General features: G+C 35.3%; 2 protein-coding genes across 2 annotated transcripts; one reads left to right on the top strand and one right to left on the bottom strand.

Annotated features, from left to right (window-relative positions):
- Positions 1-520: 520 nt before the first annotated feature.
- On the bottom strand, positions 521-5,139 carry LOC144436045 (protein PET100 homolog, mitochondrial-like). Its single transcript, XM_078124701.1, has 4 exons — positions 4,999-5,139; positions 3,268-3,354; positions 2,343-2,375; positions 521-788 (listed from the first exon to the last, which is right to left on the bottom strand). Exons 1-4 carry the CDS (start codon positions 5,026-5,028, stop codon positions 732-734), a joined length of 207 nt encoding a protein of 68 aa, XP_077980827.1. The 5' UTR covers positions 5,029-5,139; the 3' UTR covers positions 521-731.
- A 1,098-nt stretch (positions 5,140-6,237) lies between these two features.
- Positions 6,238-10,465, top strand: LOC144436400 (iron-sulfur cluster assembly 1 homolog, mitochondrial-like). Its single transcript, XM_078125198.1, has 3 exons — positions 6,238-6,312; positions 7,678-7,837; positions 8,417-10,465. Exons 1-3 carry the CDS (start codon positions 6,238-6,240, stop codon positions 8,563-8,565), a joined length of 384 nt encoding a protein of 127 aa, XP_077981324.1. The 3' UTR covers positions 8,566-10,465.
- Positions 10,466-12,194: the final 1,729 nt, after the last annotated feature.

The following is a 12,194-nucleotide window of genomic DNA, read 5'->3' as shown; positions in this document are numbered from 1 at the left end:
CAATATAATAAAGATTTCATCTCTCAATAGATTTAAAGATTCAGTCTCACTTTGCACTTGTTTTGTGGCTGATGCTTCAGTCAAGTAAAATATTGAGTTTTGTTTTCGAAAGTGTATGTTGAGTAATAATAATAATAATAATAATAATAATGTTATTTCTTGTATAGCACTTTCTCACATTGCAACCAAAGTGTTTTATAATTATTACCCCTGGTATGGACCTATAGTGGCACAACAACCCTGTATACTGCCTCAACTCAATGGGGAGAACACAATCCATTGCAGCCTCATTTGGAAAACACTGGAAAAAAATCTACCTACCCCACCTATTCTAAAATTGAGCATAATCAGAACCACACAATTTTATGTTATTAGGCCAAAGAAATATGCAGGGCAACAAACCATTACAATAAAAATAGTTTATTGTTTATTTTAATCGGTAGGACTAAACACAAAAAATATGAATTGTAAAATGGAAATTACACAACATTATCTCATTTTAATTTTGTCAATATGCCCATCGCAACAATTTGCAATATGTCTGATTTTCTTCTGTATAAATATACCATGCCATAGTAGTGCATGGTATTGTCTTTCCACACTACAGTCAATATATCTTCACTTCCACAATTCTGATCAGCTGCCAAGTATCCCTATACTGAGATATTAGACAGTGCAGCATTGGAATCATATAATATGTTCATAAAAGCAAAGTAACATCATGATAATTTTCAACTTTCTCCTTTCTTCTGTCGCATTTTCTCTTTAAAGTCTTCTAATCTAGCTTTCTGGAAATCAGAAATAAAGGCAGTAGAACTGATCATGAATAACATGAATTCAATGACTTAATAAATATTTATCATTATTGGAATTAATTAGCATATGGGTTCACTTAGAACACAAAATATGGCTATCCCGTCATAACTTTAAATCTGATTGTGTCCCTAACTTCTACTCAGTACTGGCCACCCAAACTATTTGCTTGAACAGATCATAGACATGTCTATGAACAGATGCACAGATTGACTGTTATGATATCTCAAATAAACTGCTTCACTTGTAATAATATGGGTGCAAAGAACACCACAATCATTGGTGCAAATACCCTGAATATGCCACAATACCATTCATTAGTTATAGGATTCTGTTATCGCATACCAGTAAAGTGCTACGATATACGCATTCATGTATTCTGTATAGATCTCTGTAAACTAAAATAGTTAGACTTGGAATGCCCTTTCTACTAGACATACAAAAGCAGCAAGCCTACTTCAGCTTACTAAAGGTAGACACAAACCCAATCTGATTAAAATCTGATGTATTCTTTTTGGCTGTTATGTTTACTGTTGCTTGTTCTTTTGTGAGCGCTTGTGACATACATTTGACATAATACCATAGGTTTTCCCACGCTACACGAGAGCGCTGTGTGAATTTACTCAATTCATGAATGAGAACATGTAATGTGCTGAAGCATATGGGTACAGTACTTCAGAGCACTCTGTTCAAAAAGAGCACGCACACAGAGTGCAGACAACAATGTTATTGTTATTGTTTGGTGGTTCTCTTTCTTTCAATTTGAACGTTGAGTATTATATTGTCAGGCAGATTGTGATTGGCTACTCGTAAGTACAAGATTGGGTTCCGGCAAACCTATGGTATTGTGTCAGATGTATGTAACAAGCACTCACAAAAGAACAAACGACAGTAAATGTAACAGCCAACAAGAAATCACATGGTGTACCGACATCGGATTTTAATTAGATTGACACAAGCCAAAACTAATATTGTAACATGTAGAGAGAACTAGTACAGGACATTGATGTACTAATTACACTCACAATAGGGCAGTGTTTCTGATAGTTGTTGCATTCAACTAACCAGTGTTCACACTATCCTGAGTTGATTATAGGGTGATTCTATCCACACAACAAAGCCACTGCTATCACCTACTGTCACCAACTTGTGTATAATCTACCACATTGGACAACTAATCTACCACACTGCACAACTACAGTTTCAGCTTGTGTCTCACCTCAGACCACTAATGAATTTTAGTGGTCTGAGGTCTCACAAAGTTAGCTGTAAACGGGGTCGGGCATTTGATAATGATATGTATATTATTCTTATCTGTGACTCTTTTGTGTTATTTTTGCCTGTAATTTTTCCGTTAACTGTGTTTATATTTGCTTAGTTGTTTACAGACATCTTTCTTCCTTTAGTACCCTTTACTTGTCAAAATGTTGACATATATGTTGTCTTATCAGTAGCAGATAGCGTAAGACTAAGTGTAAGAACAATTTAGAAAGTGTGAATCACTACTGCAGCAAGAGTTGGAAACTCACCTGTTTTAAATCCTCTGGAGGAAATAAATATCTCTGAAAAGAAAGAAAAGTAGCAAAGTTAGATACACTAAGTAAATAATGATGAAATACTTAGTTGTACAACCTAGTTGTACACGTTCGAACAGAAAATATGGCATTAATTTCTTTGTCATTCTATGTCTCGACAATGGGCATACAAAGCGTTGGTTCTGTGGTGTTCAAGAATTCCTCACTTTTCATAAACTAAGCTTAAACATTTATAATGATATTAATTTCCCACATATTTTTCTTCATTCAACTGAAAAAAGTTCATGACTAAGGTTTGTCACTACCCATCTTTGACTTGTAGTGACAAGGCCCCTTATGTCACTCGCATTCTTCCTTGGCTGAAGAAAGAAAAATATTGGCTATATAATTTATATCAATATAGTTTAAAAGTTTTCCTTATCACTTAGTGATAAACATAATCACTTTCCTAATACTCAGATATATAAATAATGCCAATTATTACATATGTAGCAGAGATTACTTGTATCGGTGTGCGTGCATACTTGTGGAACTAGCACTGCAGTGCAATACTGAAAACATTATTGCATACCTGCATGCAAATGATATGCAAATGACAGTACAATCGTTCAGTATACACAAGAATGTATCATTTTTTACAGAAATTTGTAGCCTCGTATACACATATGTAATAATAACATAATGCCAGGCCGTGTGAGTGCCAGTGTGGTATTTGCACCAGTGCTCACTAAGCTCATGAAAGTATGACTGCAGAGAACACTGCAACCACTCATACAAATATCCCTGAGTAGGCCACACTTGCCCTCACGTGTGTGATCGGGTTCTGCCACATACTTTGTATTGAATGTCAAAAATGTGAGTAAAGTAACATTATAAATTAACTACTCAAATCAGGAAAAACAAAGAGAGAATTACTTACTCTTCTTTTTGAGATATAGTCTTCAAATAACTCTGGTTGGTTAAAATAGAAAAATAAAGCCACTGGGAAGAATACATACATTGTCATCTGTTGAATGGAAAGGGAAAAAAAGGCATCATCAAATCATTCAATTATTCAATATTCTCAGACAAGCTAGACTAAATGATTCGTCATTCTTGGCACACCTATTAACAATTTGCTAAAAAGTTGTAAGGCACTGTCAACTACATGTAAATCCTTTGTTTGCAGTCCACATGCAGGTAGGTTTCTCAAAAGATTTACAAAAAACAAACACATTTCGTTTTGCTCAAAATTTCCATGCAATGCCGTATTTTATACTATTGTAAATGGAAAGACGGTTCAAGAGGATCTATGGTTCAAAACATCTTCCAAATGTAACTATGTCACACATATCTAAATAGTTGTTCAAGACATAGACCCTCCACCAAAGTAGAGGGTCTATGTTTAAGAATATCAAACTTTGCATGTTTACATTCATATAATTTGACCAGATTTAGATACAAACAAAATAATTAATCAACAGAAAAGTTAATTTTACATTTTACATTACATGCTAGCACTGTTTTTTTCTGTGTTTGTTTTTTCCCCTGTCTGACTGGTAGGTTTTTGGGGAAATTCAAGGAAATTCAAGGACCAAAATCCCTAGCTTGACTACAAATTTGTATCTATGTAGATGTAGTAGTAGTAGTAGTAGTAGTAGTAGTAGTAGTAGTAGTAGTAGTAAAGTTTATTTAAGAACAGGGTAGCCAGGAAACAACAGAAGCTTATTTCCACCTGGGTCCTGTTACCATACACCAAAAAAAATAATTACATACCACACAAAAAGAAATTACAAACAATGATGAAGCAACGTTTAACAAGACAAGATGAAAAAGCAACAATATCGATAGATAAATTTACACCACCATCCAGTTACACCATACTGGAAGTCATCCTCTCTGACATAATATGATTTATGTATGTATTTCTAAAAGTATGAATTGTTTTGCACTGCTTAATATGTGTTGGTAGACTGTTCCATATGACAGCTCCAGAGTATTTAAAGGTTCTCTTGCTGGAATTACTGCTAATTCTCGACACATGCGTATTGAGATTAGGTCTTTGCAGGTGTAATTGTAATAGAGTTGGTTCAATATTCTAGTTTCTTGCTTTCACGATTGTGAGTATATTGCCGCCATCATCATCATCATCATCATCATCATCATCATCATCATCATCATCATCTTTTCAAAGCGAACATTTATTCCCTAGCTATATACAATTGAGTACTAAACTACAGGAAAAATTAGGAAAAATAGCCAAATACGAATGAGTTGACTTAGTAAAAGTAAATGTTCTTGATAAAATTTAATCAGGTGAACTTAACAACGTGGAGTACATGTATACATTTTGGACAATAGTATTCAAGATTTAAAATCACCACCACCACCACCACCACCACCACAACCACCATCATCATCATCATTATTATCACCACCATCACCACAGATGAAAACAATATTTACGCAAATGCTTTCAAACATGTGGAAGAACAATAAACTATTAACAGAAAATCCTGACAGGAGTGAAACGTTCCTCTCAGCTTCAAAGTTTGTACGTGCAACAACAAACTCGTAACTGTTTGGCCATTGACGTCCACCAGTTCAGTTTGTACCAGTTACATCGACATCTCTGCTAATGTCGTAATACGTTATCGATTTCCTTGCTTACCTTTCCTACTTCTAGCTTCCATCCTCCCATTTTCCTGATAATCGTTTAAAATGCCCTCACTTTACACTCATGTGTGGTCTGATAGCGAAATAACCTGTCCTCACATCCAAAACAGTGGTGCATGTGGAACAAGTCGTCTGCATTGACCTTTGACCCGACACACTAACGTACGTGAGTTATACATATACCATATATTCGAGATATACTCATTTTATTTAGCATTAAGTAATTCATTTAGGTCTCTTAAAATATTGTTCTTATTATATGGTTTTATTTATCAGTAAGCATTATGTTTGAAATTATTATTTATTAAAATATAGAAAATATTTTTTTAAGATAATAGTATCGAAAGTCCAGACTACAAATCCTCTAATAGTATTTTTCGTAGACATAATGACGAGTGTGAAGCTACCATCATATTCATATTCATATTCATATTCACTTTCAAAGTTGACCTCTACTCTCAATGTGAATATGATGATAGCTTCACACGTTCATCATCAGATTCGAAGTCTTCCGAATGGGTACAAACAAGCGTTCGGCAAATCACAAATCCTTCATTGGCAGGTTGAAATCATGTGATTGTAGTTACTTTTCACTTGATTAGCGTGGATTTGCATGCTTTCTTCTTATTTTTGCCAGAGTATCCAATTTGCAATTTCCAATGAATTATTGTTGTCATATAAAAAACTAATTTGGATGTTTAGTATGCCTTTCCCATATCTTTGAAAATGAAATATCAATATTTGGCCATGGGTGTACAAAAAACCTGTATGAGTAATGTAATAAAATACGGCCTGGCTGCAGTGTGTTTTGATTTCCCACAGTGCTGCTATCTTTGAAACCCTACTTAACACTTACACTGGTGAAATTTACACAAAATAGTGTTGTCAAGACCACAATTATCACAATGTGTGTAGTTCCCTTGATTGGGATCGGTCAACGCAATCGATTGTGAAAAATAATGGTCCATGATAACAATAATTCATGGTGCAAATTGGATACTCTGGCAAAAATAACAAGAGAGCATGCAAATCCATCAAGTGAAAAGTAATTACAATCACATGATTTCAACCTGCCAATGAAGGATATGTGATTTGCCGAACGCATGTTCATAGCCATTCGGAAGTACTTCGAATCTGATGATGAGCTATCATCATATTCACATTGATCGTAGAGGTCAACTTTTGAAAGTGAAGATGAATATGAGTATGATGGTAGCTTCACACTCGTTACATAATGGCTGCTATATCGGCCACAGTTCGTGCAGTCGGTAAACGAAAACCAATTCCACGGCGGGCAGCACTTCTTCTGGTAAGAATTTTACGTTGGTATTTAAAACCTTTTCTTTCTCCTTAACACTGTTTAAAATGTCATCGAAAAATGTACAGTTTACGGCTGGTTGATGTATGTGAAGTATAGAGCCTGAAGGTCACCCTCGTCATTATTCATGTTGCGTAAGTGGAAATACACAGAGCTCAGTGTATTCAGAGATCTTGAAGTTTTCAATACAGCTAGGAGGTAACATTGCATGTGATCGGAAAGTGTAATCCTATGAACGCTCAACCGTGTTATCACCCCGGCATTACTAGTACGTGCGGTTAATACTTATTAAAAAGGCGTCCACAGATAATCAACTCGTCTGAGATACGTGTTAGGTCGGAAACGAACGTGTGACGTAACGCGAAAACAATAACCAAAAGTATACTAACACGTCGGGTAGCGACAGTTAGCTACTGTGTAGTACGATATTTATAATATAATTTAGCCATGACCTGGACGTAAACTTTGTTATACCTGTCAGGTCATAGTTTGCCCACAGTCACATAAGTTCAACTTTTAGGATGTTCATGCTACAAAATAATGACGTAATGATAGGCATTAATTTACTTACTTACTTAGGTTTACTTAGGTTGTATACTGGGCGCAGGCCTCTAGGCCTCTATGTCCAGATCTGGTTGTTGAAGTCCTGGTATTCCAATTGTACTTGTAGTGATTTTCTCTTTGTAATCATACTTGATTTCCTGGGTAGACCAGAACTTATCCAGGCGCTGTTCAAATGAGTGTACAGAGGGTGCGGTCACAACATGATTTGGCAGGGAGTTCCATTTAGTTACAATTCGATTTGTGAAATAAAATTTTCGGACATCAAGACGGCAATGGTGTTTCTGTAGTTTCAGTGAGTGTCCTCGAGTTCTTTCAGATGTATCTCTTGTAAGGAAGTTTGCGACTGTGTCATCATATTATTTATTTAGAATTTTGAAGGCTTCGATCATGTCTCCTCTTTCTCTCCTATAGGCAAATTTACAAATATTTCAAAAAATACCGTCGTCGGCTTCTGTCACAGATGTTATGAGCATCATTGTAGCATAGAAGTTCACATCACAAGTGACTGAGTTTGCCCAACGTCATGACTGCATTGGCACTTGAATCAATATACATGTACATGTACCCCCCCCCCCCCCCAATATGGCACTGAACTCAGTGACCCGTCCATATATTCGTATGTCTAAAAATTTGTAAACAGTCTCAGACACCACTGTTGTCTTCAAATTTCTTAGACTTAAGTTTCTCTTCAACTTACTTACTGGATATTGATATTCCCTGAAAATGTTGGTCAACTGTGATGTTATTTGTGAAAGTAAATGTTTGAGTAACTGTCTTATTTGATGTTTACAGACCCAGGCAGCCGTGAGTAAAATACGATCTTTGATGGAAACCAAGGAAGACATGATTGGTTTGAAAGTTGGTGTTAAAACAAGAGGCTGTAATGGGCTATCATACACGTTAGACTTTGCAAAAGAAAAACAAAAGTTTGATGAAGAAGTTGTTCAAGATGGTAAGCTTCTGTTAATACGACTGAGACATGTTTGCTGAGATCTAACACATCCTTTTATGCAAACAGCAGATGAGAATGAAATGTTGAAATGAAAATGGATATTTTTGTTATGCCAGGGACAATCTTTGCCCCTAAGTTCAAGTCAAGAACTGTTGAAATTGAATGTCTAATCCCTGTGAATTAACTATTCAAAGATTTTACAAATTCTTTGTGAAAGGTACTTTTCTGTTCTCACTTACATAAATACTGCTGTATATTGTAGATTATATATATATACCATGCACAAGCCAAGTTGAACAAAAAATATGGATTTATACCCTGGTCATTCTACATCATGGCAATGCACATCTATGTCACGACTACGTGTGTCTATGTCACGACAACAGGTGTCTATGTAACTGGTTCTGCAGTGTTTGAAATATGAGTCAAAACGTTCAAAATTGCCATTTGTCACTAATCGTTTAGTGACTTGTAGCTGCAAAGACCCCTTAGATCACTCATATTTAACTTGGTTGAACGAAGAAAAATATTGGGGAATAACACATATTGTGACATTGTTTTATTTTTTGTTTCCTGTAGGTGTACGGGTACTCATTGATTCTAAGGCACAGTTGTCATTGCTAGGAACTGAAATGGACTTTGTGGAATCTAAACTCAGCAGTGAATTTGTTTTTAATAATCCTAATATAAAAGGGACATGTGGCTGTGGAGAAAGTTTCAACATCTAGCAGTTGAACCTTAAATTTGCTGCTGACTTGAAGTTATTTACATGAAGAAAAGAAGAAAGAAACTATGTGGTGACTTGTTAACTGCATGACATCCAGTCCTTTCAAGTTTCTGAAGCTGCACGAATTATCAAGTGTGTTGATACAAGAGATTTCAGAACATGTTGGAGAAAATAGTTCTAAAATTCAGAACAGGAAAATGTACGATTGAGCACACTGAACTTTGTGAAGTCAATGAAATGAGTTACGCTAACAAATTAAGCATAATTATTCAATAATTACTATGTTGTTCATTCACTGGACTGTTAATAACCCCTCTATGTCTCAATGCATCTCTCCTTTTTACTTTACCTGTAGAAAGTAATCCATTGTCAACAATATACCTAACTATACAAGTTGCAAGACATTCGTTTGTATTATTATTTTAATTATCCAAGTCCAGAAATAATCATTTACAGGGTAGATATAAGAATGTAGATATTGTAAATAATTCATGCATTATTGCTGGTGAGATAAAGAGTTTTAATGGCAAAACTTGGTTTGTTCCTGTGAATTGCATGAAGAGATATTACGATAACATTTCTTGGCCAAAAGTGAAAAAATTATTCCATAAATGCTAAAGTGTTAAATTTTCAGTTTAAAAAAGTGTGCATAATTCATAGTCATCATCATCAACAACACTATTGAGAAATATAAAATCAAGACATTACCCTTTTTCACACATTATTTTGTTGGGATTGCACCAATAGCTATGTATAGTCCGACAAAATCAGCAAAAAAAAGAACAACAAAAAGAAATACAGTGTCACATATTTGACTACTGACCTCTCTGCCTTATTCTATCATATTCACACATCAGAAGTACTCATTGATGTTGCCATTACAAAATATTATATCATATCTGTAGATCAATCATGTGCCAGGGTTTCAATCCCAGGTTTTCACATTAGGCCTAATAAAAAAAGGTGTGTGGTTCCCATTACACTCAATTTTAGAATAGGTAGGGTAGATAGATTTTTTTAATTTTATTACTTTTTTTTCCATCTGTGAGGGTCTAGTTCAGGTAGTTATGTTTTCCGTTGTTTTCCAAATGGTCTCTGAGTTATTGATTTCTCCCCATCAGATGTACAGCCATTACAGATTGGAAGAACAGTTTTATAGTGTCTTTTTAAGTCGATGTCAGTTTCCACATTCACTGTTTCTGGCGATTTTATTATTTTTCTCTCCAATGCGTAAAAAAATAAAAGTTTAGTGTCAGCAGTGAAAACTAGGTGGGTCGGGTAACTGGAACCACACACTTTTTTTTTTTTTTATTATGCTTTAGTGTTATCTTATCAGTGGGTATTAGCCATAAAGGATTACATAGGATCATTCTGTTGTTCTGCACAAGCTAGATCTGTCTGACAACTGTTTTTTCAAAGTTGAATTTCCACCCTTATCCAAACTGGGCCTTTAAACAAACATTTGCCAAGTTAATGAAATTTTACTGATTTCATATAAACGGATAGTTCTGCTCTCACTCTGACTAAACTACCAATTGTGTGGTGGTGTGAGCTGTGCTGAAGTATTAGCCCCTCTTGATCACTTTGTAAATGTTTATATTTCCCTATGACATATGTACAAAATTTATATTCTGTTATTGTAAGTTATGGCTAGAGAGTCCAAATATCAATGAGAAACTTAAAATAGTATAAGTTTGGTTAAATAATCAAGGTTTGTTTTTACTTTGAAAGTGATTGCTGCAAGGCCAGTACTGAAGTTTGAGAGCTGGTGATAGTAACGGTGTAGTATTTGTGGCAGAATGTAATAATGAAGGTGTACTTTTTATTGCATGATTGTATTATATGGGTTTGTTTACAGTGAATTATGCCTCTCGGTGTCATTTTTCACACCCTTTTTGCATTGCACAAAGAAGTTCATGTTTTGAATAAACTTAATGTATTTATTATACAAAGTTGTCAAGCGTGCAGTTCTTTCATATTCACTCACGTACCATATTAATAATATTATTAGTCTGTCTCTGCCAGTCAGCAAGTCTATGTATGATTGATGCCATTATGTATATTTGTAACATTCAAGGAAAGAGATAGCCCTCATCGACCTCCTAGGGTTGACCAATGTGTGAGGGCGCCCTGTCATGGCTTACCTTACAGACTAAGAAAGAGATGAATTGTGTTGTGTGAGTGTGGGTCATAGCTAATAGAGTGGGTTGTCAGCGGCCTAGTGGTTAACTTAAACAACTTGCCTCTTACCATTGTGGCCAGGATTCAAGCCCTGGTCTGTTTGCTTAGATTTGGTACTATAGGCTGAACAACACAACATATCTCGCAGCCCATTAAAGAAATGTCATTCAGTTTGACTATACTGAACAATGCAGGTTCTCCCTAGGCATTCAAGTTTCCTACTGCACTAGCATTAAACCCATGAGGGATGGCCCTCACTGGATTTCTTGGGAAACAAGGGTCTATATTTTTAATGAACTATCCTGTCTAAAAACTGATTACCATCATTTGGACCTTTAAAAAAATATAAAAATTGTAGGGTTCGGATAACGCATGATTTTAGAATAGGTGGTGTAGGTAGATTTTGTATCTTTTTTTTTCATATGCAAGTGTCTAGTTCAGGTAGTAATGTTTTCTGTTGTTTTCCATATGGTCTCTGTGTCATTGGTTTCTTCCCATCAGATGTACAGCCAGTCGTCAGTTTCCACATCCACTATTTCTCGCAAGACTTAATAATTTTCCCAATTTTATTTTACTTTGTTGTACATCTCACCAAGATCATTTGCATAACTTAGCAAAAAGGCTGCTTGTCAAGGTACGAGTCCAATCACTTCATGTCACTTGAATTCCATGAGTTGCACAAATGTTAAATCACTGTTCATTGTTCACGAAGTTATGCCATATTCCCTAAATATTTGGTAGTACCTCTCACCAAAACACTACTATATTAAAATAGAAAGGTGCTTGCTAGAAAGCTTATGAAATTTGTGTCTAATCGAGAAAGTTCTATTTGAAGGGTTTTTAAAAAAGAAGTGCAATAAATAGCAGGACTTACTACAGGAATTTAGGAGTGTATGCACCCTGTGAGAAGTATTTAGATATACTGGTATCTCTGCATCAACAGCATTATACATTATATAGAAGTTAAAAAGAGTCACACAAGACATAGATATATATTTGGGTATCTCCGTCCCATTTATTAAGATTTACAATTAATAATTGTACAGCAAACCTAAAAACTGTTGACAATGTTTGTACCATGGTATTATACCCTGAGAACAAGAACTCACGATTATGTATCACAATGAACTGTATTTGTATTAGTCAGTGTTCTCCCCAGGCAGTGTGGTTAATTTGCATATGGATTGTTTTGTCATGCAAATGAGTAGCTTGTTTAGCTACACTTCAAGCATGTTGTCTGACATAGCCCTGGAGAGACAACTATATTGTCTAGATAGAGATGTACATTCAAATGGTTATCAATATCAGAAGAGAGAGGTTAGATAAAAATATTGATCATATGAATTTGTTATAAATGAGGAAAGAAAAGTGACACATGTAGGAATTGAACCCACATCCCCTAAACACTAGTCAGAATGCTCTAACCAGCTGAGCTAATGTGTCAACTGG

The sequence above is a fragment of the Glandiceps talaboti genome, chromosome 6, assembly GCF_964340395.1.
Source record: "Glandiceps talaboti chromosome 6, keGlaTala1.1, whole genome shotgun sequence".
NCBI classification, from domain to species: domain Eukaryota; kingdom Metazoa; phylum Hemichordata; class Enteropneusta; family Spengelidae; genus Glandiceps; species Glandiceps talaboti.
This window is presented reverse-complemented; position numbering and strand designations above follow the sequence as displayed.

Coding starts and splice junctions, on each gene's coding strand:
- LOC144436045 (XM_078124701.1), bottom strand. CDS start 5,028: ATGGGAGGATGGAAGCTAGAAGTAGGAAAG. Junction 2,376..3,267: donor ACTATATCTCAAAAAGAAGA/GTAAGTAATTCT, acceptor CTTTCTTTTCAG/AGATATTTATTTCCTCCAGA. Junction 789..2,342: donor CTCCAGAGGATTTAAAACAG/GTGAGTTTCCAA, acceptor TCTGATTTCCAG/AAAGCTAGATTAGAAGACTT.
- LOC144436400 (XM_078125198.1), top strand. CDS start 6,238: ATGGCTGCTATATCGGCCACAGTTCGTGCAGTCGGTAAACGAAAACCA. Junction 6,313..7,677: donor GGCGGGCAGCACTTCTTCTG/GTAAGAATTTTA, acceptor TGATGTTTACAG/ACCCAGGCAGCCGTGAGTAA. Junction 7,838..8,416: donor TGAAGAAGTTGTTCAAGATG/GTAAGCTTCTGT, acceptor TGTTTCCTGTAG/GTGTACGGGTACTCATTGAT.